The sequence below is a fragment of the Apus apus genome, chromosome 1 (assembly GCF_020740795.1).
Source record: "Apus apus isolate bApuApu2 chromosome 1, bApuApu2.pri.cur, whole genome shotgun sequence".
Classification (NCBI taxonomy): domain Eukaryota; kingdom Metazoa; phylum Chordata; class Aves; order Apodiformes; family Apodidae; genus Apus; species Apus apus.
Genome location: NC_067282.1, coordinates 166,492,971 through 166,520,795, shown reverse-complemented (window position 1 = coordinate 166,520,795; position 27,825 = coordinate 166,492,971). Strand labels below are relative to the sequence as shown.

Genomic DNA, 27,825 nt, shown 5'->3' with positions numbered 1-27,825 from the left:
ACGAATTTGCCTGGCTTCTGCCTTTTTAATTTCTATTATCAAGACTACCAGAAAGCACAAACATACATAACAATTTTATCAAGTTTGGCATTCTACTGAACAAGCTTTCCTTTACACTATCATTGCCTCAACAAAATAGGCCTTAATACTTGAATTCTGAGGTATAGAAGCCCTTGCAATAGACAGGACAACAGATCACACTTAACCATGTTTTACACTGACAGTTTAAGCCACTAAACCAACTCTTTTCCAATTACAGTTTCTTTAACATTCTTATAAGAAGCTTTGCTACATCTTAGTGAACAGCACATTCATCTACAGCTTAAAAGGATTTTAAATTTTGTTCCACAGAAAGAGCCTCCAATCTTCTTTACATGTGGCAATGCAACATTCCACCCTAAGACGACTAGGAGAAGACTCCACATTTCATTTTCACTAATTTGAACTGTAGATTTTCAGGTGATGTCACCCTGACAAGTATATTAAGAAATTCCCTTTAATCTTTACCATTGCTGAGTCTGAAGGGTAATCTTCAAGATTATCTATAACAAAAATTAAATACATTTGCATTTAATTAAAAATGCACTTGAGTCCTTTGCACACTGACATTTTTATGTCCTATGAGGAGGCTGCTTTCCTTACCTTGCTTTTTGACATGGAATGTCCTGTATCCTCTTTGATTTGTGAGGCATCATCCTTCCCTTTGTCAAAACCTTGAAGAAAAGACAGCATTGTTGCAAATGATTCGAAGACATACCATTTGATATGAGCTAACCTTTGAAATAAATTTGCAAATTGTGTTTACCAAAAAAAAAGTGCAAGCAAATTGGATTTTCAAACAACATATACATTTCAGTCCACCACAACAGTTGAAAGCATATCAGCTACTACAATATGAACTAATTTAATACCCACTAAGAGGTGAGAACAGTCCACTGTATTTGGATGGTGCTGCACCTGATCCAATAACCTGACCAATTGTAAACATGGTGGTTTTTGGTGGAGTGTGTGTGGTTGGTTTTGTTTGATTGGTTGGGTTTTTTTGTGCTGATGGTTGGACTCTGATCTCAGAGGTCCCTTCCAACCTCTGTCTGTGCAAATTTTTGTCTTTTTCTTTTCAGATTCTCCCCTCTCTGCACACATGCAAGCAGAATGGAACACTAAATAAAGACTTCCTTCATTTCTCTAGCTAGAAATGTGTTAAAATACCGCCTACGTGGAAGTTAAAACACTGATTAAGATCACTAGTCAGTTTTTTTTGCAAGCAAATGAAAAGGATTGCTTACATTAGCCTTGAATTTATACTTTCAACTTGATAGTTCAGAAGTGTAACTGCAAGGCTTTCTGAAATCCCACATTCATCTTCTGTGAGTGACTCAGTATAAACCCCACACTTTCTCAGGATCCAAAATGGAAAGTAAGACAAGGGCTGTAGCCAGAATACATGTGACAAGAGAAAGGGGGGGGTCACAACTGGCATCGATGCTGCTGTGCAGCTGCCCTCAGCCACAGAAGAAGATATTAGGTTCTCAGTATATCTTAAGGAAAAATTATCTACTCTGGTTATGAGATAGAAAAATCTCAGTGATCCATTTTCTTTGAAGAGATTGTTGGTAGGATAAAGTTTTTATAAACCAGAATAAAACAAATTGTGCAATGCATTTGTCTAAATAAAAATGCCATCATTTGCATGCCCTCCAGATAGAAGGCAGGGAAATATGAAGCCATACATGAACTTCAGGAATAACCCACGCAGATAAAAAGTCTTGCATGGCTCTGACAGTGGCACCCTAGCGCTTTAGCCCACCAGAGGTCACCAAAACAGCAGATAAATTGCAAAAACAGACACCAAAAGCTCTTCTGAGCTTCTCTTTAAACATGTTCCATCTATGAAACAGAAACTAGTATTTAATCTCTAAAATGAGAAGGTTTATCAGAGAAACAGTTTGATTTCACATGCTTCAGTGGCGTGTGTGGGGAAAGGCTCCCCTGTAGCAATGTTGAGTACTTTGTCCAGTGTCATATTTTTAATTATTATTATTTTTAAATTAGTATCTTCACCTTTCCACAGCTTTCAATACCCAGAAATTCCACGGCAGGACCTAGATATGTATCACAGGATGTGTATTCCCAAGATGAGTATCACAAATGCACACCTTGGGAAGTTTCACTAAGTTATAGAGGCATTAGGTTGGTCTTTGAGTTACATAAAAAATTCAAGATTCTTTTCATTTTGGCCTGGTAATCTGGTAACCTGGTAATCAGGTAAACTGGTAATCAGTTTTTGTGGGTTTTGTTTATATTTATTACAATTTGCAGAGATTCTTTTTAAGATCAGATTTTTAAACATTATATACTGCAAAACAATTATATTTCATGTTATGCTTATACAAAGAAAACCTTACATGCCTTTAGAGAAAGAAACCTTTATGTGTCTTTACAGAAGCTCCCCTCTGCACAGTTCATTAAACCCACCCTTTTGAAATTCTTCAACATATCTATGATGGGTTTCTTTGGCTAATGAGAACCTATAACACAGAAGACTACTTGACCATGGGGAAGAAGTACCTAGAGAGGCAGATGTTTAGTACTAGGTAATCTGGAAAAGCCCCAGAAGGCATGTCATGATACAGAAGCCAGAAGCCACATTTCCTATATGACACCAAATACAAAAGCACATTTTCTACAAAACCAGTCATCAGGTACTGAAACAAAACAATGTTGCTTCAGGCCTTAGACACCAGATCTGTCTTAGTTCACTGAGAAGTTATTAAATTTGATGCAGTCTTAGGCCAACACATACCAGAATCATAACGATGAGGCCTTCTCCTCAACCCCACATCCAAATTCTCAATTAGGAACCAAGTTCCACTGAAAATGCAATGCAGGCTTTTTCTAATGGCTTTCCAGTTTTTACTTGCTTATTTATATGCACATACAAAAAACTTAGTAATGGAAATCAAGAAGAAAAGTGCTACATCCAGATTGTTCTTACAGAAGAGAGGCTATAATTCATAGTTTGCTTTCTAAATCACAACAACTTTAAAGGCTTTACAAATTTTTATCGAGCATACATATGCTTTTATTTTCATAAACAAGCTTTTCATTGGTATCACCCATGAAAACAGAATGAAGTAATGTGTCTCAGAGAAACTGACCTGAAGACCACAGCTCAGTCACGTCTCCCTAAACTTCACTTCCTTGCTTCTAGTATCTCACCCAAGAGGTGGGTATGCTTGCTGATTTATAAACATGTCACCACGCCCTCTGCTCCCTTCCTTACACACACATCAAAGGACTGTTTGAGGGGTTTGCTAGAGATCCCAAGTCAGGGTGCTAAAGATCCTCTAACACCTTAGCACAGCTTCATCTTGGACCATGAGAAAATGCAACCAATCCGCCTCACATTCCACACCATCTTACTCATAACCCTCCTCTCTCTAGAAGGATGAAACTCACTCAGAATACAGACAGGAGGCTTTTCTCCCTGTGTGATAAAATGTATGTTAAAAAACAAACAAATGAGGTGCTGATCCAGACAGTCTCACCCAGTGCGAGGATGTTTTCCAGGGAGCCTCTGTTAAGATGGAGGGACCTCAATGCCATAAGAATTCTTACTTCTTCTGACATAGGAAATTTGTACTGAAACATCACAAAAAGCTATATACGGGCCCAAGCTGAGGATTATATTTACTTTGCCATGGAAATACTTGGTCAAGGAAAGAACAACATGAAAACAATTATATTCAGAGAACCAACATGGGAAAAACTGTTTTACTTCTTCCTGATCCCAATTATGGACAAAGATTTCTCTATGGATTTCTAACAAAGACAACAGCACAGCCAAGAGAACTGTGCCTCTACATGATGATTCTACAATTATTGCTCTCTGTAGTTTTATTCACCCCAAAAGTACCAAAAAACTGACCAAAAAACGTCACTGAGGTCAGTATATGGAGCAGAGATTGCCAGGGTATGAGAGGCTAGAGGCAGGGTCTAATAAGAAGAACATGTTTCAAGTTTTTCAGTGTTTATCAGCGGTAGTTTGAGGCTAAATATTTTAGCTTATTTACTGTCTATTATCCAGTAATTAAATCAGTAACTTTTAAATAAGATAACCTGAGCTCACATTTCACAATGCAGAAACCCAGAAGCTGAAGATGCAGTCCCCGTCCATAATTTTCCTCTATATTGTATCTCTTAGATTTGCCAATAATTTTCTGCCTAATTTCATGACAACAATTTTCAGAGTTAGAGGACAGCAAGCAAGTGCAGTTTGAGTCAACCTTCAGACCTGCAGATTGAGCTCCCAGTATCACTGAAGAGACTTGAGGATGTTTTTTACTTTTTTTTATTTTAAGCACAGGTTGCACTGCAGTGACCTCTACAACAGGTCTGGACATGTGATCAGAGCAACACTGTATCTTAACAGATGTTCCCTCAGTGTGACCTTCCTTGTCTTAACATCACAGGCCCCATGGGCTCTGAAAGCTGATCCCAACCCCAGTGTAGTCAGCTACACTTCATGGTATGACCTTAGAAGCCAAGGGAAAATGTCCATTAGTACCTTCCCACTGAGAGCACTCTGCAGGTCCTTTCAAAACTTGCAGGCCGAAATCTACATGAAAACTCATTATTAACTTTCAGACAGACGCAAGAACCTGACAAATACATGCAACTGGAACAACCAGAATCCTACATATGCAAGATGCCAATGAAACAAAATCAAGTGATAGTTCTTTAGAGACTGAGCTGGAACATGCTCTCTATAGCAAAAGAAAAAAATCCTCCAAAACATTGTATTTGACAAAAAATGACAAGTATATACACTGTAAGGTTAGTGTTAAAGACTCTTTGGGATAAGGTAAGGAACATCTTAAAACTGTTTAGTTAAGAAATTTCAAATTGAATCATAACACAGGTATCATTCCTTAAAGTCATGCCTGCAATCTGACCTTTCAATCAATCTTGAATGAAGGGAAAAGCCAAAACAACCTACATCTTCTACATCTCACATACTGGTTTGGTACCTCTCAACAAATATAATCTGCAATTAGGATACCCGAAAAAATACATCAGAAAAAGCATGTTAGTTTTTAATGTCAGAACTATTTTATCCAGAAAGAAAGAAAGAATTACTATCCACTAGAGGCTTTTTTCCAACAAACAGCAGCATCAGTAAAAAAGCAATGCAAGAAAAGATCACAAATAGCAAGCCAAGCAATGATATTGCTGACTTCCAAACAGACTGATTTGATTACTAGTGTGCATATGCAGTTTATAAGAACAAGTAATGGAGCAGAAAAACTATAAGCTTCTGGAAGAATTTTGAGCTATACTTAGTGGGAGATGTCAATACTGCTGTTATATAATAAATTAATTTAAAAAAAAAAAAGAAAAGTATTTTTAAAAAATTAAGAGCAAGCAAAGTCTACTTGTAATGTATTTTCTCATGGTCACATTTTCTTTTGCAAGCACCACATAAAATAAAAAATAATAAACAAAGAATGCCCTCACTGTATCTCTGTATCAGTGTCTTTTAGACAGGCAATAACTACTCCCTGCTTAAACCAAACTGGAAGAGTATACTTTCCAGCATATTAATATTGTTTAAGTTTTTCACATATATGGAAGATTCTGAAAGATAAAACATTTTTTACTTATATCTTGACACTTCTTTCATTAAACACTGTTTTCCATTTGTTCTGCATTTTAGAAAGACATTCATTATCCACTAACAGACAGCTATCAGCTTTAATGTAGAATCTCATACAGGAAGGAAGCATATAGGAAACAAACCCCTTTTTGTTTCAGTAATTACCAGACCACATTCATTTATTTTAAAGGTAGGGAGGACCTGTCTTGTTGCCAACTCCACATTTCAAAGCCTTGAGATCTTTATTTAATGAGCAGCTTGAATAAAACTCTATGTTAGATTCTTGGTAGAAGGCTAGTCATTTCCTGAAGCAAAGTGATAGGAAATGTTATAGGGTAAAACATGAGGTTTAATGGAATGCGGTGTCCCGCGAAACCGCTCCCAGCTGCCTACTGCCCCAATGATTCTGCAAGCCAGCACCAGCCAGCAATGCAGAGAGGAGCCTGATTGCCAGCCTGCAACCTGCCCTATGCTCTGCACCCCAACTCTTTTCCATGGCTTCAGAACCAGGGTTTGCAAATTGTGAGCCATTCTGCAGAAACCATACAATAAAAGTAAAAACTATTTTAACTCCTGACCTCCCCAGGCATTCTGGCTCCATGGGACAACGCAAAGTGTGTATGCGCACGTGCACAAGACAAATCACACGTACAGAGTCATTCTGGTAAGAATGTACTATTTCTACAATGAAATTACTCTTTCGGTAAGAGGTCACCTTGTAATACATCAAACTTTCCTGAAGTTAACTGCTGGAATGCAGGTGCCTGTGTCAGAAGTACACATTACGGACCATTAAACTCTAGAAATTAATTTCAATATTCCAGTACCGATTTTCAGGTGACAAAAATCTGAGCAAAAGGAGATTCAAACACTTCCTGGTGCTGAATGTCTTAAAAATCCTGCACTACAGAGTTTAGCGATGCTACGCTTCTAGCCCTAACTCATTCTATCTCGCCATTTAATGTCAAACCACTCATGACAAGCATGCAGATTCTTTAGTATCTGTAATTAAATTAAAATAATCTGCTGTACTCTACTACTTTAAAGCAAGTCCACTGTGGGTTGGGGGGAGTGGAAAGTACAAGGAACTAAGCCATTTATAAACCACATCACAGAACTTGTCATGTAAGCCCAAACAAACAAAACAAATATTCCAGTCAGTATCAAATACACAAATGCCTTTTAAAGAGAGATCTGCTGCAGCGTGACCTAACTTACACACTTGCCTCTCCACAAGTCCTGCAACTACAAAGAACTGTTATCTAAATGCATACCAGCAATATTGTTCCCGATTTCTACCAACATCTCAGTACTTTTTTTTTTTTCCTTCAAGATGAAAAATCTGAGGTGTAAATTACATTCACTTCTGTACATTTTAACAAATGCAAGACCAAAACAAACCTGATAAAGCAGGAGAGAGCTCGTTATATCCTCCAAATGAAGCATTCCGGACAAGCTTTCGGCCATCAGCTCTTGGAGAAAAGACAGATGAAATCCCAGCACATGAAGAAAACCTACGTCGCACTGGACTCTCTTCCTTCATGAGTGAAGGTGTTTGTGTAAGGATTATGTTCTCTGTGAAAGCTGGTTAGCATTAGCTGGTTGGAACAAGGGTGCTGCAGTAATAGCCTTTTACCTCACATTCTGATGAGTAAGATACACAAGAAAAAAAAGAAACAAACGAAGGGCACACATGAAAAATGCAGTGAAGAAAGAGAGGCTGCCAAATCAGCAGCAAGCCAAGCAATGCTATACTCCTCTTGTCAAACCCGTTAGGACACTTAAAGCAGAATGGCTTTGCTTCAGCTCCTCTTTTCCACAAATACACTACGTCTCATTTTTTGCATCTCAGTTTTGGCCCTGTTCATCTCTGCTTTCTAAGCACACAAAAATGGTATTATTTAGGTTTTAAGGATTCATTAAATCAAGTTGTTTTCCCATTAGTCTTTCAAGTCCCAAATTTGTATTGCACAAAGTGCAACTCATGAGCTATGCAGCTGCCCTACTTGATATTGTGTACAACAAAAATCTGAAAAGAGAGTGATGCTTTGTGTTATGTAGCCATGTCAAACTTTCCTGTTTAGGCATTTTACTAGCTAGTTTTCATCAACTGATTGTCATGGCTTCCGATACTTCATTTTCTTATTTTTATTTAAAAGGTGAAGTGATAGCTTTTTATTCTCTAAGACTCCGTCATATTGAGATACACAAAGCAGTCTGACTCCTCAAAGACAGGAAGGGAGAGAAACTGGATGAGCATTCAGGCCTGTGCCCATTTATCCATTACTGTGTCTCATACTTTCCTCAGCTGAAGCAGTCCTTGTTCACATATCCCAAAAGGAAGAGGAAGAGCAGCTGAAAAACTTAAGGAGCAGAATGGTGGGACAAGGAAGAGGAAATGTGAGGGAGAACATCACTACTTCCCCCCCCCCAGACCTCCCCTAATAAACACAGCTCCACATCACTTCTCCAAATCTATCTTCTTAGCTAAAAACCAGAGCAAACTATCTTGGTCCCAATCTCTTTAGTATATGATTTTTATTTTTTCTAATTAAAAACAAGAGAAAGCTGCAGTAGAAAAAAAAACCCTTACACACAGAAGGAATCGTATCCTCTCATTACAGACCTATCTTGCCCAGTTAATGGGTCTGTTATCTCAAGTTTTAGAGTCAGCAGTATGACCTTGCCCAGGAACACTCTGCTGACACTGGTATCAGGACATCTCTGTGTCCTGTATCATACTGGCAGGGTCGCACAGACTGACAGGAGGCTCCACCACCAGCCACCCATGCTGCTTTGTCTGCATCTACCTCCAGCCACTGTGCCAGCCAGTTCTGGAGCCACTACCAAACCTGACTCTGCCAGCCTACCAGGTTCTTCACAACAGTCTTCTCTGCCACCTTATGCTTATTTTTAGTAAAAAGTCGCTAGAGGAAACAATGTAACCCTGAAGGTTTTTCACTTACTTTTCTCCATGCCCTCTCAGGTCCCTGATGCTGTCCAAGGGAACAGATTTAAAATAAAAATAATACAAAAAATATATCTCTTTCTCCTTCCTATGCTTTTTCTGTCCATGTAGAAGTGAAACGGCAATCTTTGTGTAGATAAAATTGGGAATTTCAATAAGGCTAATGTTACCTCTCTCTGAAGCAATCTCCCAACCAAGGATGCCATTATCCATGAATTTCAATTAAGTCCCTTCTGCTTTAACTCAACCGCAACATAGGAGAGGCAGACTGTATGCTATTTGCCAAAATATGACTATCTCACCACTGCTAAGGAGGGAAAAAGAAAAAAAATCTAAGCTAAGCTTCCTCCTTCATCTCTCTCCCCCCCAAGAAGTCATCTTCATATTTCACTTAAATCTGCAGTGGTAAAACAGTTAATTACATGCATTAACTGTAAAAAAATCACTAGCTCTGCACCTTTCCCACAGCTTGTGATTTATTATGCCTACTGATACTAATATATATATATGCTTATTTGCTTCAACTACTTCAAAGCCATATACATTGCAGGAGAGGTAGCTCACACACAACCAAAAGGCTGTTAGATCAAAAGGACTCTGTAAAACTTAAGAAAAGTGAGCATTCTTCTTCATGGTGTGATTCTAAGATTAAGTTTATTGTAACACTTGAGTATAAGCCTGTGATATTAAAGGGGCTTCTGCTCCCCATACACTCAGTGTCCAAAGTTCTTAGAAACCCTTTTAATTCCTTGCAATATATTTGACTCCTGAAAAGACATAGAGATACTTTTAAGTAGTTGGAAGTGCTTTTCTTTGCCTGTTCTGTACATGACAATGGAATAGTGCACTTCATTAACCCCACATATTACACACACAAAAAAAATTGTAAAATCCCTTTTCATCTTCTGCCCTCCCTGAAAATAACTTCAGATAGAACAGGCCAATGTACTGATAAAACTGGAATTAGTATCATTCATTAATTGACCTTAGACTAACATCCTAGGAAGCTGTCTATCCTTTTGATATCAGTTTCTGATGCCTTAATAATTGATACACTTAGAAAATGGACTGACATGCACACCTTGGAAGTTCACACAGTTTCAAAATATCCGCAAATAGAACTACAGCCAAGTCCAACTGCAGAATCCAGAAATTGCTGAAAGCCTGTAGAAAGTATCTGCAGTCTATAGACTAAATGCATGAGGTGTGTGCCACAGTTCACCTGTACATGAAAAAATAAGACTCCACAAAACAAAAGTGAAGTACTTCATGAAAGCAGGCACTAAACTAAATATGCCACTGAAAGGGAGAAAAGGTCTCTTAGTTTCTCCATTTTATATAATACCTGAATCAGTTGGAAGAAAAAACCAAAATGTTACTGAAATATTTATTTTATCTATCTGGGTGGAGGGAAGAATCTATTCTCAGCCAATCTGTTGCAGATCCTTTTAAAGGAGGAAAATTTATCTGTTTTATGCATTTTCTAAAGGACAGAATGCATTTCTCGTATCAGCCACTCAATCAGGGCTTCTGATTGATAATAATAAATGCTGGATAAAAAACAACTTCTAATCCCATTCTTAAGACAGTTTTCCAGAATATTGCCTGGGGCGAAATTTAAATCTCAGTATACAGAACGAAGGCAAATAGAAGACATGTGCTATTACAACAGCACATGAACACTACTTTTAACAAAGCCTGGTTTTAGTTTTAAAACTTTTCTGCAACTGAAAAATATTTACAGCTGAAAAAAACATGGGCTTATAAAAAAAGACCTCTCTGAATTATACAGGTATGAAATCCAAGCATGGAAACTGAACACAAATCAAATACATTCTGCATTATCCTACTGAGGAATTTAAAATGTAATAATCCTTTTAATATGGATGTTTAGAAGTTTTAAAGAATGAACATATTACACAAACTAATACTGACACTACTATATGACTAAGAGTAGATCTAAATATGGAAAGTAAAAAAAATCCCTTTCCCCTTAGAGGCATACAGGGAAAACCAAAAATCTTATTTAATACAAATTCTGTAAAAGCTATAAGGAGAAGTAGGAGGAGAGAAAACTGATGGGAGCTTTTTAGACTTGCTTTTCAAGTCTGACCATAATTTGCCCTGACACCTTGACAACACTGTATTTTCCAGTAGAATCCTCCCCTTAGTCCAAGAAAAGAAAAGATCATAAATAATTCTCTACATGTAGTATAGACACACTCTTTGCAGCATGCAGGAAACAGAAAAAATAAACTGCTAGACCATCATACCTATAAATTAGTTTTATCCAGCACCTGTTTTTTGCACATGGACTTTAAGTGTTTTTAGCAAAGAGAGTATTAAAGATATACTTGCCTTCAGACACCAATATATGATTCAGAAAAAAGACATCTGAACCACGAGGCTTCAAGCTGTGTCACTAGTTTACAGGGCTAAGTTTCTTTCACCAAATATTCTTCTGTTCTCTGATATTTCCAAGTGCAGTTTAGCTGAGGAGGAAGCCCAGAGGCATGCCTGAGAGTGGTTATGAACACCAAGGCTCCCAGTGCACTGTTGGCAACTGTACTTGGCTGCACCTCCTCCCTTGCTAACGCTCCTGGCTCAGCTCCTCCCACCCAAAGTAAATAGGCCTGCTCACTGCTCAGGTTTCAACAGTTTTCATCTTAGCCCTTATGAAATTCTCAAGGTCACAGTTCAGGTTCAAGGAGGCCAGCTCTGCGGAGATTGCCATGGAGAAAGAGAACTTGCTTAAGAAGTTTCACAGTAATGAGTCTTGCTGTGCCTTTCAAACCCGGCAACACACTTCCATAAAGCTATAACCCACACAGAAGGGAGTACATGCAATTTACCCAAGCCACAAATACTGGGTGGAGCAGCATTTCAGAAATGGCAAGTTTTAATAAACACACAATGAATGACTTGCAGAGAGGAATGTGTCAGCATATGCATTACAGTAAGAAAGCAGGAGGTCAAGATAATACATTCAGGAGACTAACTTCTCTCAGCAGAACTTAAAACACTTCACAAGAAATTCAGTCTGGTAACACAACCAAAACCGAGATTATCTAGGGATCAAACTCCTTCCTTGATTACTGTGTCCAGAACCTCACTCACATCCCATTTGAGATGATCATCACTAAAGCTATTCCAAATAAGTTGCACAGTTTTGCAGAACTAGGGCTTCACCTCCATGAGGTACGCTCTGTCATAAAACTGAAAACTGACCACATCAGTTCCCTCAGCAATACAATAGACTTTAGTCCAGAACTACCTGAAGAAGTAAAAGACTACCAGTCCACAACGCTCTCATACCCTGTTAATTACAAAACACTTCCTTGTTATCAAAAGACGAGGTAAGACAATTTTAAAACACCTCCCAAGAATACAGCAAGAGAGACCAAGACTCTCCAAGTGCAAGGGCTTGCAAGGTTTTAGATAAAATTACCATGCAACAGAAAGCAAAAGCGTTAACATTAGATGCATGTACTTGTCAGAGAATGTGCCTAACTTCAGAAGTAGTATTTACTGTTAATATTGGAACTGTTAAAAAATAAGCTTGTCAAAGAGCCTCAACAAGCATTCTAGCAGTTTGCTCTCTAGTGTTGAGACAGTGAGACAGACTTAATGTAAAGATGAAATGAGGCAAAAAAGCATGATGTGCTTAGCAATAGGTTAATTTTACTGTGTCAAGATAATAAATTATTTAGCCATTCTTCAGTTTCTCTATTCAAAGGATAGATAAAGGAGGGAAACAGGAGATTGCATGAAGTTACTTGCATGACTAAGTTTGTCCTGATATAGAGAGTAAAGTCAACGAAAACTTGAGAAGAAAACCAGAAATCATTATCAAAGATTAGAATTAATCCAACTACGCAGAAAACGGCTTGATTTGGAAACAGATAGATGGGCAAGATTTTACCATCTGCGAGCCAAATACCACTACCAAAAAGCAGCATTAACATTTTGAAAGTGCTAGCTGAAAACAAAGTGGGATCTCGTATTGAAGCAGCCATCAGTATTCTACCAGTGGAGTCAGAGCCTCTCCCATGCTCAATGCATGTATCTGCTAAAACCACAGGCATGCAGGATTTCTCTCTCCAGCTCCAATGCATCGCCCCTCCACTGTGGCTTCAGCCTCCTGCCCCCACCTGAACAAACAAGTTCTTGTGACCCCCTGGCAGAAACCTGGCCAAAGGACCAAAGCCAAGTGCCCATTTCAGGAAGAGTTACCGATACTTTGAAAAGGCTTCGAGTTCACTGACACAGAGCTGTATCTTCCCTTCCACTGGAGCACAGTAATCTGTCTTCCCCTGACAGCTGGTAAGAGGAGATGTACGCTACGTCTCCAGAGCTTCTTGCTTGCTGACCACCAGAGAGCCAGAACAGGAGTGAGGAGAGTCAGCAGCTCCAGGCATTTCTTACCACCTGGTCAAATGTAATATGATGCAATTGCAGCTGTCAACTGAGTCAAACCCCTGAGACAAATGTTTTTAAAGGCTGCAATTTCAACAAATCTACATTAAACCACCTTTAACTTGTTAGCTGCCTTGGGTAGACAGGAATGTTCAAGTCTTGTATTTTTTTTAGCATTATGACTCCAAAGGCATCTCATCCCTTCACTTTAGTCCTATGAATTAAAATCCAAATATGTCCTTTATGTTTACTCCAAAGCAAACAAGCTCAGCACAGTCAAAAATGCCCTTAGTCTCTCCCAAAACCAGCTTCACCTCCCTCTTCCTATTCATTGTGATCATTATAGGGAGACCCATAACTCTGCTTTCCACCTCCCTGCACTTAAGACATTTCTGTTTCTCAGTCACATAAAACAGAATACATTTTAGTCATTTTGCAAACTTACTGATTTCCCTCATTTTTTGTATATGTTCTAGGAAGCAGTTTCTAGACTCTTTCACTGAACAGCTCACTCAAATGGATCATTTAGTATGTTCGAGGCACAGAGAACTACAGAGGTTTCATTGCCTAGTAGATAAGGCACAAGCAAACTAACAATGATCTGAACACAAAAAGTACAAGAAGGCAACAGTAACATGCAATACACAGCACTGACAAGTTAAAAGACAAGACTAACTTGGCAGATGATATGCAAGGACATACTACTACTCTACTGGAAAGGAGTGGCAGATCCTGTTTCTTAGTTCAGCTCAAGCTCCTTCTGGGCACACGCTCCATTGCCTACCCTTATTTGACCAAATGACTTAAAAAAATAAAAAAGGAAAATATATTAAAAAAATACAGCAAGAACCTGTTAATGTAACTCAAAGATTTACACTAATTTTACAACTTCTCCTCAATCTTCATCATTGTAACATACTTTTCCAAGGTATTACTCACATTTTCACCCTGTCTGCATCTCATCAACATTTGGAATAAAGATAGGAAAAAAACTGAGTGCTGATGTTGGGGCTTATTCATAAGCCAGAAAGCTTGTCTGCACAGGTCATTGTTACCCACATGAAATACAGAAACTAGGGCTCCAAAATCTTACTATCTACTGAGCTGTAAGCCTTACACTACTAAATACAGCGCTGTCAACACAAACACCTCTATTTCTTACTGTTTAGCTTTGGATGATGCTAATCTGAAAATCTGCAATGAATGTTGTCAATTATCCATTCTTCCTTCATGTGGATTTTCACCTCCACACCATCTTAAAAAATAAGCCAAAGACTACCTCCCCAGCAAGCAAGTTACCAGAAAGTTAAAAACAAGAAAAGCACTTCACCATACATACTTTGCAACATATACATGAAAAGGCACACAAATAACAACAGCACAAATTCTCATTAAATAAAGCCATAAACAGACAACGTGAATACTGGTGAAAAAATAGTCAGACCTTCTCAAACATTCTATTACAAAATTTTTACTAGTACTATCTTAACTAGATTTCCCTCTTTACCATAAGTACAGCTCACCATTATTTAAGCATTTATGCTGTTTTCATTAAAAAGTGTGAAATCTTTGTAACTTAGAAAATATTGAAATCCTTTCCTAAGGAGACTTTCAGTATCTTTTTTCATAAATTTTAAGCAAACACTTTTTCTCTATTAATCCATTTTATCAAATAAATAAAGCTGTATCCCAGTGTAAGTCTGAGTTAACAAGATTTACAAGAATCCAATTTACCAGGGATAACTTCTGTAACAACATAAACAGCTTAGATGAAGTGAGAAGAGTTCTGCTCTATAGCATCTGAAAAGACAGTCTCAGACTCCATATTTTCCATGATCATTTTTTAACTGTAATAAAATACTTTTGTCAACGATTCCTCTTCGTCACACTTAAGTAGGTTAAAAAATAAAAAACAAAAAATAATATTGATCAAATTAGTTGTTTGCCTGTTAAGGTTAATAATGTTCTCAACTACAGAACACAACCACAGAAAATGAGCAAAATTACCACTGTCCAATCTCTATGTCACCTGCCAGAATGGAAAGATGTTTTAGCCGTCCTAATATCTATATGCACTACACTTAGGAAAAAAAAGGTCTTGGTGAGTTTGCAAGGCCACAGCAGCTCTCTAAAGAGCTTGAAAACACACCATCTCACAAAAGTAAGCAAGGCTTTATGGCAAAAGTTAACTCATTAAAGTTTCCATTAAAGGCTACTGAATTATTTAGGCCCAATTCTAAGCCTGACAATTCTAAATAAAATATTTAGCAAGAAATGCACTGCAATCATTTAGTATGTTCAAAGCACGGAGAACTAGAAAGGTTTCTTTCCCTAGCAGATAAGGCTAGGGAAACCGACAATGATCTGAACATACAACACACCAGAAGGCATCATTAACATGAAATACACAGCATTGACAAGAGACAGGACTAACTTGGCAGATGTTATGCAAGGACAATTAAAAACTTCAGAAGTTAGAATTAAAGACGGCATGTGGGAAAAAAGACAGATTTCCTTCAGAAAGTTTGATCTTGCAAATTCTTGCCAAATCTTTATCACTGTTTGATCATTTCCCACTCTGTCTCTTCACCCTCAACACATCTGAGTGTTACCAGTTTTTGCACTAGATGGCATTTGAATTTTTGTATTCTTCAGCTTAAAGCCATGGACATTTAGAGGCGCAATAATTTATTCTATAGAACAAGTTTTAACTGCAGCATTACGATTAGGATTGGCTTATTCTGACACTCTAGATAACTAACGATGGGCAAAGCAGAAATAAATCCACAATCATTAAAACTGCAAGTCAGTCTCAGAACCAATGCTACATACAGCCGAGTTAGCTGTTCAAAACTAAATTCAGAATTAGCTATGTAAACTGGGGTAAGCGTAATACGCACAATCCTCACCATCTGTTTTCTTAACATATTTCTGTCAAACAACCTTGCTGAAGTTTTCTATGGAAGTAAGTCTGACCTCCACACCTTTAAAAGCCAGTCTGTAGCCTAAAAGAAAAGGCAGTCTTCATTCTCAGAATAAAGGACAGCGTATCTTCAAGAATCTTAACAACATTCTATGAAATAAGAAGGTGCAACTTCTTCCTGCAAACATTTTGTAGAACAATGACAGTATAACTAGACTTTTGCTGAACCAGCACTAGACAATGCAGCCAGATCAAGCTGTACTCTACATTTGTAAAACAGATCTGTACTGGACTCTAAAAAGAAGACTCCTGTCCTCTGGTTCAGATTACATACTATGTTCCATCTCACAAGTGTGAAAGGAGTGAGGAAGGAAGATGTTTTAAACCAAGAACCCAAGTACAGGAAAAGAGAAGCTTTCTGAAATCCAGAGCTATAGTCACATAAATAAAAACCCAGCATTTATACATAGGAGAACTTAAAATAATTAAATATGTACCACTTACAGCTTCACAATGACATGTTGCATGGTTCACCCTTGGTTCCAAACAGGAAGCCAATGACTCAGACATTAAATGTTTATCTCCACTCCCTCATATTAAGACTCAAGTTCTCATCTACTTTTAATCCTATTCATAATATTGTAATTAGGATCTTCCTTGAAACACAAGCAGAAGACACAAATTAAGGTTGTTTCAGTAGATTTTCCAAGTGACGGGCACTGAGCATGTCTCTCTCTGGACCGGTGCTGGCCAGCCAAAGAACTGACACGTGGTGGTGTTTCCCCACTAACACCAAAATGCTGGTTGCTTCAAAGACTGCTTCTTCATTTCCTTTTATTCCAACACATTTATTTCTGGCCACAAGCTCCATACAAAAGTGTCTTTCCCACAGAGGCTCTTTTATTCAGGCAGCAGGAAATATAAGTAACGGTGGCCAAATGGCATCTAACAACATGCAACTGTCCAGCGGCAAAACACAGGTACCCATGCCACAGCTCCCCTTTATATATATCATCAGCTCTCTGTAAATTGCATAATATATTTTTCTGTTTCCATTCTCTTTTATCCTGTGCCTATATGTTTTTTGAATTGTTTATGTAAATTACCCGTCTTCTATGGATGCGTCCAGATGCCAGTGACTAAAAGTATCTCCATTTAGTTCACGGAAAATGCCTTAAAATCCTATCTAAACATTTCTTATATATCTGCATATTCTCATCATACAACACTACAGGTATATTATAAAGATTCTTGTTAATGGGATTTCAGTTGCAACAGTCAGCCTCAAGTCCTCCATCACTTTTAACTCTATTTCGCATTTTTCAGGCTTGCACAGCATCTTTTTCCCTATGTAGTTAAGTTCACATTTTCACCAGCACTGTAATTTCCCTGTAGAAATAACTACCAACTTCTAAATGTGGGTCAACCACCTCCAGAAAAATCAAGCCTACACCTCTTTGAGTTGCAGATAAGGCTAGAAGTTAGTAATTAAACACTGCTGAAGCCTAGCCCACACATCATACCTGTTTAGTACTGAAACTGCAAGTTCATGAAACGACAGCCTCATTTTCAGCAGCACTCCTGCAAGACTAAGCCAGTGAGGACTGATGTTAAGGGCACAGATACATTTAACCAGTTTAAAATCACTTACATAAGCCCTGGAACAATCAGAGGAGAAAAAATCAGAAGAGAAAAACTATTATCTGCAAGGAGTATGACATAGTGCAATCAAGTCTTAGTGCTTTGCAAGCCTGTTTTAATGACTTCAATGAGTGAAAGGCCTTAAAAAAGCATAATAGTTTGCCTTTAGAAATTAGTGGGAATAGCAACATTACAAGGAAGACTTGACTACAGTATTCAGATATGTAACTACAATATTTGTCTAGAAAAGGATACAACACAGAGAGCAGTAAACAAAATACAACATAGAGAGTTAAAAAAAGATCTTTAAACATAATAAAAATTAGAAAGAGTTAAATATGTACATTCCACAGAAAATAATTCCAGACTAAGCACACCACAAGAGAACATCAAGAACTGTTCCAGTGAGATAACAGCAGTTTTAAAAAAAAATTATCAGAGCCAGCTGTAGATAGCACTGAAAATACTACCATAATAATTCTTAAAATACACTAAAAAGACCATCAGATTCAACACAGCAAAAACTATCTTTGGTTCCAAAGGTTTTTGAATGGCACTTAATGAGAAAACATGAAAATTATTCAAAGTTACCTGAGAAAATGCCTCTATTACTCTAAGTCAACTATGGGAGTTAGGGAGGCTCATACCAAAAATAAATCTTAGGAATATTACTGGTGGCAAGAACTAAGGAAGCAGAGATGACTAGCATGGCTGCCAAGAGTAAAAAGAGAGAACATTAATTACAAAAGCCTGAAGTTTTCACTAAGGACTCCACACACCATAACAAACATGCCTAATGATATCCTAGGCAATAGACAACACAAATAGTTTCAAATGCAAATAAGAACAAGAAGAGCAATTATGGCTTGTTTTTTGTTTTTTAAACAGACTATCAACATGTCAGGTCTGCTGCCCAGTTTCATTTTGCATCCAATCAGTTCATGTGGATTCACTTAAAGTTTGTTTTCAACAGCAAGGCAGAGGGACTATTTGAAAGCCGGCAAAAAGTAGAGCTGAGACTTTTTCCCCCCCCTTTCCTAAAGAGAAGGATCTTTCAGTACAAGTAATTGTTAAAAATTCTTTAAAGATTCCAGGCTTAGGTGGTGTGTCATAACACTTCTGCGTAAAGACACAACTTAAGACACCTCAGACATTAACATAACCATTGGTTATTGCATTACAGACAGATAATGATTTACCACCACATGGACTGTTCTCCCACAAATCATAGCATGCTTTAAGAAACTAGTGCCCCATGTAAAGCCTTTTTTTTTCTCTTTCAGATTAACACATAAGGATACAATGAATTACATACAATATTTCAATATGCTTTCTTCCTTACCTCTTTATTGTGAAGGCAATGTTTTTGAACTAACATTTGATACAGATAACTAATGTCAGCATTTAAGTTATTTAAAACCTCTATAAAAATAACTTTGCCTTACCATGGCTGTGAGTAGTTCCTGGGCTGAGAGATGGTTGGAGTAACTCTTTGGTTGGAGTAAAATAGGCTTCTTTTCCCTGGCGCTGGCTCATTTTCCCTGGAGTTAAAAGCTGTGATTCATCGCTGTTTGTTACCACCGCTGAAATACAAAATGGATGCTCATTCAATGATGTTCTGTGCTTGTGTACAGATTTCTATTCCTATTAACAACTTCTATTTATGAAACTGGTATTCAAATGGTGTCTTGCAAATTTTTTTGTTCTAGAAAATGAGAACTTCAAACCAGAGGTTTGCTTTGGAGAAGACAGCAGAAAGGAGCCGACAAGACAGGTCTAGAACACGAGGCAGAAAGTGAAAATAAAAACCAGGAGGAGGTAGAAAAGGCTGCTACTGAATACAGATACAAACTGAACTGTTAAATTCTGAAATCCTGCTTCCTTCACCACTTTTGTGATATTGGTTTAACCAGCCACAATACAGCCAACCCAGGAAACAGCTTGCCAGATGAAGCTGTGCCACTGTCCCAGAAAGCTAGGATGATCATGCACACATATACCACAACGAACAAGTCTTATTAACAAAGACCATGTACAGATCACGTATAGACTCTGTCAAAGGAAAGGTTTAAAGCAGAGCAGTTACTCTCCTTGAACCTTACCAGTCTGAAAGACTTATTTGATGATTCTGTGTGATTGTGTGTAACTCTAATTATTTGTAAGACCTGGCCAGCCATCCTGTTTATGGTGTCTGAATATTTCCTTAAGCTGCACACAACAAAACTGTACCTTTTTTGATAGTGGAAGAATGGCTGATTCAGTAACACCTGCCCTGTGGAAGTAGATATACTGACAAAAAGATCAGAGATGGAAACAAAGGATGCTTACTAAAGAAGATCTTGCCTAAAAGACTGGAAACTTATAACATGGCTCATTTTAAGAGTATCCAAGGCTTCCTCAAACAGTTTTAAAACTCATGGGATCTAAACAAGCAGGTTTAATTTTCTGGATGGAATCCAGCAAAGTACAGAGGTCCTCCTCTTAGCTGTATTTCTACTATTATAGAGGTCCCTTCCAACTAAATACAATCTACAACTCTATGATTACAGGAACAGAAACATTTTTTCAGCACATTATGAAGAATGCAAGGATGCCAGGATATGCACCTGTACCATCCTGTATCAGATAAACCATCTAAAGCTCTGTTCCAGACAAGCCACACCCTATGCAGGCAGCTGTCCAGTAAAAATACATGAGGCAAAGAGCTCATTTTACCAGTTCAGAGTTCAAGTCTGTCACTGCCAAAAGGCCGATACTTCCAAGTAGTGACCGACTTTGCTTTTCTTGTAGGACCACCAAACTAGCTTTTTATTTTCCTGCCACTAAAAGAAAGTGGAAAGCAGGCAACCAGGGGAGTTACTGAAGTCTTGGGAGGGGACTGCACCACAAAAGGTCCAGTAACTGAACTGGAAAATAAAAGGAGGGCTAGTAAACAGCTGCTTCACAGGCTCACACAATAGGGGTTCCTTTGAGGGGGATAAGCTATACTCACTTGTTTTAAAAATATTTCTGGAGCACTGAAGTAGCACCAACTTTCAATCAACTACCTGAAACCTGCTCTTGAAGCGCCACTGGCCATTTAGCTTTACAGGGACAGGATTTCACAGCCTGCCTTGCTCCACAGGTGCCTCTGGCCAGCCCAGAGCCACAGCAGCAGGCTCTGTGGGTGGGCTCCTTGCCTGCCGTGCTGCCAGCCACCTGGAAGACCTGCTCTGCAGCAGGAATTGCACTAACAACGCTTTCTCGAGTGACCTGTGCAAAAAGCCCATTTATAAATACGGAGCGTGCAGCACCAACTTTTTTTTAAGCTTTACACTTTGGAAATTCCCAAGTTTTTTTAACCAGTCAAGACACAGCAATTTCTGCAGTAGCACTGGCCAGTAACCTGTAGAGTAAGCAAGCTCTCTCCACACACAAGTTCTACCACAGCATGAACCGAACTCTGTTATGTTAACTTAGTACCACTCAGAGGGTTACAAGCTTCAAGTTCACTGGCAAACTCCTGCTCTGCCGTTGATCTGCAGACTCAATGTGGGTCTGGCAAGGAGTGCTAGCACTGTCAGAAAGGCTCCTTTCCTACAAAACACATTTATGTATTACCTAACATAGTATCTTGTGGTAAGCACTTTGCATGCCTGAAAACTTAAGATAAACTTCTTAAATCTAGTGGGCTTTTGAGAAATTCAATCTGTACAGCTGAAGGATGATTAGTAGGAGACTTTTAAAATCACCTTTTTATACAAAGCATTATGCAAGTACTAAGAAAGTGGTAATAAATCAGTTAAGAATATAAATGTCTATCCACACTGTAGTTGCCACTAGGAAGACGTCAAACTCCTTCAAAATGTCACACCCTGATGGCTCAGATGTTCTTTTTGGGGTGAGAGGGAAGACAATGCAAGGCAGAACATAAATGTTGCTTTGTCCAGGGGATAGTGAGTAAGATTACTAAAAGGCTTTCATCTTTTTTATATAAAAGGTTGACTAATGACCTGATGTTTAGAGGTGGCTGTGTAATTACAGCTATAAAATCAGTAGGATCTTCAGAAAGTTAATAATCTCGGTGAAGATATACCTTAAGCATCTAATGGCAGGAGCTCTGGAACCTTAAAAGATAGATGGAAACAAAGCTATTACAAAGAAAAGGAAAAAATACTTGGAAAGGAGAGAGGAGGGGGAAAGTTATGCTTGTGACAAGCTTGAGTCTTGAAGATGCCACTGAATCAAACACCTACCCCTTGGAAGCAGATCTTTATAAAGAAAGTAGATTTAATTAGTGCATATTAATAGATAACTCAGCAGTTCACGGAAGTGTTGTCCCAAAACTGAGTCAATTTACCCGGTGTGCAATAATCCAATCCACACACAGTGTAGAGGTATCTCTTTATTCCAGTTCTGTGCAGAAAGGGGTGCTAGGTGATAAACCCACAAAGCTGGCACCCCTTACCTGTAACACAGGGTTTCTTCTACACACAAAAATTGCAAAATTACCTTATGTCTAAATATACTGATATCATTCATCTACATGATTGATTAACTAGTTCTTCATTTCCACTTAAAGTGGCAGTGCTTCTACTTTTCACTAGGCCTGCTCAGAGGGTATTTTTGTGGGTAGGATGTCTTTCCAGCCTGAGTATGTTAACAAGGCAAGTTCACAGTAAGTTTAATTTAATTAGTCATTGTTTTCTGACATCTGGTTTGCTTTGAGCTTAAGACTAAAGACATTAGTGGTTAGCATCTTCCATTCAACTCTTCTTCACACCAAGATGCTCAGAAAACACCACCTTACATCAGTCATGCTGACCTGTCTTTTTTGACATCAGAAGCTCCTTGGCTGCTGTTTATAGCTTCTGATGGATTGATTTTTTTAAACACTATCAATATGTATGGTACATAAGACAACTTTTTAATGACAATGTTTGATGGTCCTGTAGCTAATCTTGAACTCATTTCAAGAATTTAATTATTTTATCCTGGAATTTCATTACAAAAGAATACAATGGTCATTTATTCTAGCAACCTTGCTCACATGTGAAATGAAAGCTAGTGTGAATCAACAAATTACGCTCCTAGTCAAACATGTTTTCGTATTTGCTCAAAAAAAACCCCTGAAACTTGAAAAGTTTTGGACTCATGTGTCCCCATGTACCTGCACTGTACTTCATAAGACACACTCTGTTTCTGAGGAATCTTCAAAGCACTCACACTTTCTAGTGAATTTTGGTAAGGACAACCAAAATATCTCTTTTTCTTTAAATATTCTTCAGGCACACCTCACCTATGGAAATGATCAGAGGGCTGAAACACCTCTCCTATGAAAAATGTAAGACAGTTTGAGTTATTAAGACTGGAGAAGAGAAGGCTGCAAGGGAACCCTATTGCAGCCTTTCAATATATAAAGGGGGCTTATAAGAAAGATGGAGAAAGACTATTTATCAAGGCCTGTAGAGACAGGACAAGAGGCAATGGTTTTAAATTGCAAGAGGGCAGATCTAGATTGGACATACAAAATACATTTTTACAATGAAGATGGTGAGACAGTGGAAAAGGTTGCCCAGAGGAGTTACTGATGCCCCCTTCCTGGAAGTGTTCAAGGCCTGGCTGGATGAGGATTTGAGCAACCAGATCCAATGGAGGATGACCCTTCCACAGAAGGAGGGTTGGACTAGATCTTTAAGGTCACTTCCAACTCAAACAATTCTAGGATTCCAACCCTTCTTAGCTTTCATATGCCATCTCCATAACCTGAAGGGTGGATTCGGCAGGCATATGCCCAATGTGTCTGAGAAAAAATATTAGAATTGCCAACCATTCTTTCCACTCAGAGCCCTCAAAGTGATGATTTATTTTAAGACCTTCACTCAGGCTTCAGAGCACTCACCCAAGAGAAAGATCATCTCCATTCATCCCCTCCCTTCACCTGAGTGAGTTTAAACCCCATACCATCTATCTCCTTGAAGATGAGCAGAGGGTTATTTTAGAGAAGAAATATCACTTAGTAAATACCAAAGCCTTCCTGTGACTCTTTGGAGGGCACACTTCAATACCAACAGAACTGTTAGAGTTGATAATACCTGCTTTCTTCAGTTTCCTCATACTGGCTATAGTATTACTAACATATAGTTTGTCAGTAAGACTCATGCATCAGAAGAAACAAGAAGTGGGGTCTTTATGGACATTTTTTCAGATAAAGGTATTAAAAAAATATCTGAAGTGGCAGGTTCCCAGCTCTTCTATTTCTATAATGAGCATGTGAAAGTGCCTACACTCTTGAAAATAGCACAAGGACATCAGATATAAGAAGAGGTTTATTATAATTTAATTTCATATTATTTTTGAGTATTTATAATAAGTAACACCAGCGAAGACCACGGCTTCTGCACATATCTCTCACAAAAAATAAATAATTTATCCCTGCACGCTTCCCTTCCACACACAGATATGCAAATTCTTAATCCCAGCCAATTATTCTGCTGATCATATGATCATACTAATGGCCATAAGCCAATGGCACTAATAAGTCTTCAGCTGTGTGTACACATATATACACACACTGAAGTTTTCCCTATTGCCACACCAGATCCAATCCTTATTTGAGTATTACAGTATATACACCTGTTCATTTCTGAAGATGTAAATTTATTGATATTAAGTGAACCATTTAGCACTATGAACAGATAGGCTCAAAAATAAAACTGTTTCTGAACTATGATTTCCATGTCTTCACTATCTGTACTACAATAACCTTTGAAAGTTACATCTCTAACTAATAAATATGTTTTTCTCTTGCAGGTAAGTAACTTAAAAGACTTACTTTTTTCTAGCTATGACTGGGAAACATGAAGAATAAACTTTTCCCATTTAAAAAAAAAACAAACATGTTAATGTAGGGAAACATTTAGATGACTAGTACACCAGGTAAAATACTTTTTCAACAGCAGTTTTTTCATTGTACTTCAGCTTCTCAATTACAACACAGAAGAAAACCTAGTATTTAGCCCAGAAGCCTATATGCAAAGACATATGCTAACTATTATGAACATATGTGAAACATACTGTAACAGAAGAGAGTCACTTACTTGATGGTCCATGAGAGTCTCTGTTATCACCGTGATGCTGTATACACATACAATTGAAGAACGAAGAACAGCAAACAAAAAATATCCAGGCCAGGAAGAAGCAAGTGCACAAAAGCAGCAGCAACGGGAAAGAAGGACAATGAAAACAGTGTTAGTTCATAACTAGAATACACCATGCACCTCAATAGCAAAGGCAAGGCCTCAAGACACTTAGTAGTTCAGAAAAGTTGAAGCAACAAAACTATCAAATATGCTTACAAAGAAGCCGTTATTAGAAGACATCATCATATATGGTTAGTAAACAGCAGCTGCCCCAATTGCTAATTCTGAGTGGAACCTCTCCATCAGCAACAGGTAGCACTTTAAATTGCTGAGGATGCAAGACAAGCAGCGCAGTCTTGAAAATTTAAGCAGACATTTTACATCAACCTATTTCCAAAGGATTGAGTTGTATGAAAAAAATATCTCTGTCCCACTGAGTGCATCAAATAGAGGCACTACAGGAGAGTAATTACATAGTAGTAGTCTGTACTCCCTTCTGGTATTTGATCTGGAATATTTTATAAATCATTGCTACCCAAGGCCACAACGAGGGCTAAGATCCCACTGTGCTCAGCTACGTACAGATGTAGGATCAGTTCCACCAATGTCTTAAAGGATTTACTTACTACCTTTGAATCACATGAGAAACAGAAAAGGAGAAAAAAGTATACTAATCAGCATGAATATTTCCTCCTTAAAAAAAAAAATAAATCCAAACATGCTACATCTTCTATACCCCAAACAAAAAACTTCAGCTCCATAAAGGGGAGAAAACCTTGTCCTGCCCTAAAAAGGATCCAACCTCTATTTTATCAGGACTAAACAGCAGGAAATAAGGAGAAAAATAAAAATCTTAGCAAGCAGGATTCTTGTCTCACACTCCTGATCTCCAAACACAGATTTTTACCCCTCACAGCTGCCTAAGGGTGTAAGGGTGTTAAACTGACATTGCAACATGCAAACAAAGTACTGCAATAAAAATACTGGAATTGCAGTACACATAATTGGAAAGGTGAGGGAATCCTGCTTTCATAATCTTGCACTTTCTGGAAAAGGACTTGATTAAACAAGAGAAGCTGAAATAAATTCTAAGTGCACTTGGAAAACAACCTTCTATACCTGCCAGAGACTATGTTTAGGTCAAAGAGTGAAACACTACTACGGGAACTCATGAACTTAACAGACAGGTTTAGGCACTAGCTTCTTGAAATACATTCAAGAATCCAACTATTTTCAAGGCAAAGTGTTTCTTTTTAGTGTACAGGTAACATACTGCAGACTAAGAAACAACTTAGGTTCGGACTGGAACTGTATTACCCTATGCTGGTTTTCGATCTAAGAGAATAGTGACTGACGAGAGAGCAAGATAAAGGAGTCTGTTGTAACTGCACAGAGATCCAGCAACTGACTGAAGGACTGGAATACCACTATGTAGCACTGGTCTGCTTTATTTCACACAGTAAGTTGGAAAGCAATAGAACTGGAAAAGTAAGTTGTTAACAGACATACAGGATCAGAACTTTCTGAGACTCAGACAGCATTTTCTCTCACAGTGCATACTTACGCCTTGAAGAAACAAAGAGTGAAAAAGCACCACTGCGTCTCACTGCCTGCCTCTCACGCAGCCTTGACCAAGATACAACATGACACCACTGAGCAGGGCAGCCCGTCACCCGAGATGATGCAGGGGCTTTTTATGTAAATATTTTAGCATTGCATGGTTAATCCTATGAACCGGTACAAACAGCTCCTACGCCAGAGGCTGAAACACAAGCCTGTCTAACTCTGTCCCTGATCTTCTACAACAGACATTCTGTTTACAAACCAAACTGCCTCGGTTGCTGGTCAACTCCTTCTCTTCATTAGAACAATTTGGACCTGCTGCTTATCTAAAACCTGTAGAATATACATTTACAAATCTTGATGCAAGATTATAAGATAATGAAATGAGACTATTTTGGCCAAAAAGACCTCTTCATGTCCCAATAGACTATTGCAGCTCTATCATCTGCAATTCGTATCATTGCAAATCAGGGATTCAAACCCCTAAGGGAACAAAATGTGAGTTTTACTACTACACTGTTTTCTCTGAAAATAATATTCTCATTTCTATTCATCATCTCCCACAATTTTTATTCTAAATATACAAAATTAAGAGAAACATACACTTACTTCCAGAGACACAACCTACTCTTAATTTTACATTTATTTAATTGATGACTTTGATTATAGAGTACAGAACAATTCTTTTTTGACAAGGCAGGTTCTCAACACTAAGTGATTCATTTAGATTCTGCTGAGGCACATTTAGTTAAAAATGATGCTACCAAAACATACAAAACCTAGCCCTCCTTCCAGTAAAGTTTTAGATTTAGACTAAGGAAGGAATAAAACCAACAATATAAACTATCACAAGACAGCAGTTGTAATTCTGTTTTCATACAAAAGTAGCTCTGTGCTCCAAAAAAGTACAATCTTTAGTCATAGATTTCTCAGAAACAAAGCTTATAAGAAGTGCTACTAAAGATAAAATTATACCTGCCAACTTGTCCAATAAAATAAAATCCTTTTCCTGTTGAAAGATTAGCATAGAAGCAAAAAAGTCATGCTAGCACGTCTGAATCTCACACTATAAATTATGTTTTCTAAAAAAACTTACTGGATTTACAATCTAAACCTACACCTAAACTTTCAATTGAGTTTAAAATGCCCATTTTAAAGCCAAGTTAGGTTTTCATCCTGCTGAAGACAAACTTCCTGAAGGCAATCCATTATACATGTAAATCACTAAGATGAATCATGTTACATTTAAATCTAGGACCACTAACCCAATCTGCAAGACTGATCACTAAAAAGGATCTATATTCTATACTTCAAGGAAAAAAGGTACTTTTATATCTGCTGATGTGTTTAAATAGCAAGGACTGATCATCCAAATTTTAGCAAAGGCAACATATTCATGAAATACATGTTTTGGTAAAAATTAGAGCCAACTAAAAAGGCTTCTAAAACAATAATTTAGAAAAAGAATGGTTTACAGTAAACATTCCCATGTAATGTTTTCAGTTCTGGGCCAGTAAGCCTTGTTTCAATTATTATT

General features: G+C 37.9%; 1 protein-coding gene across 4 annotated transcripts in view; it reads right to left on the bottom strand.

The window, feature by feature from the left end:
- OSBPL8 (oxysterol binding protein like 8) overlaps positions 1 to 27,825 on the bottom strand; it is a 95,035-nt gene that overhangs the window by 33,010 nt on the left and 34,200 nt on the right. For 2 of the 4 annotated variants that reach the window (XM_051626265.1, XM_051626274.1), the window contains exons 3-5: positions 24,684 to 24,720; positions 19,050 to 19,187; positions 643 to 713 (exon numbers count right to left, since the gene is read on the bottom strand). In XM_051626265.1, the coding sequence (XP_051482225.1) occupies positions 643 to 713; positions 19,050 to 19,187; positions 24,684 to 24,720 (246 nt within the window). Of the gene's footprint in view, positions 1 to 642; positions 714 to 7,057; positions 7,284 to 19,049; positions 19,188 to 24,683; positions 24,721 to 27,825 lie in introns of those variants that run through there. The other 2 variants (XM_051626291.1, XM_051626283.1) reach the window with 2 other exon arrangements.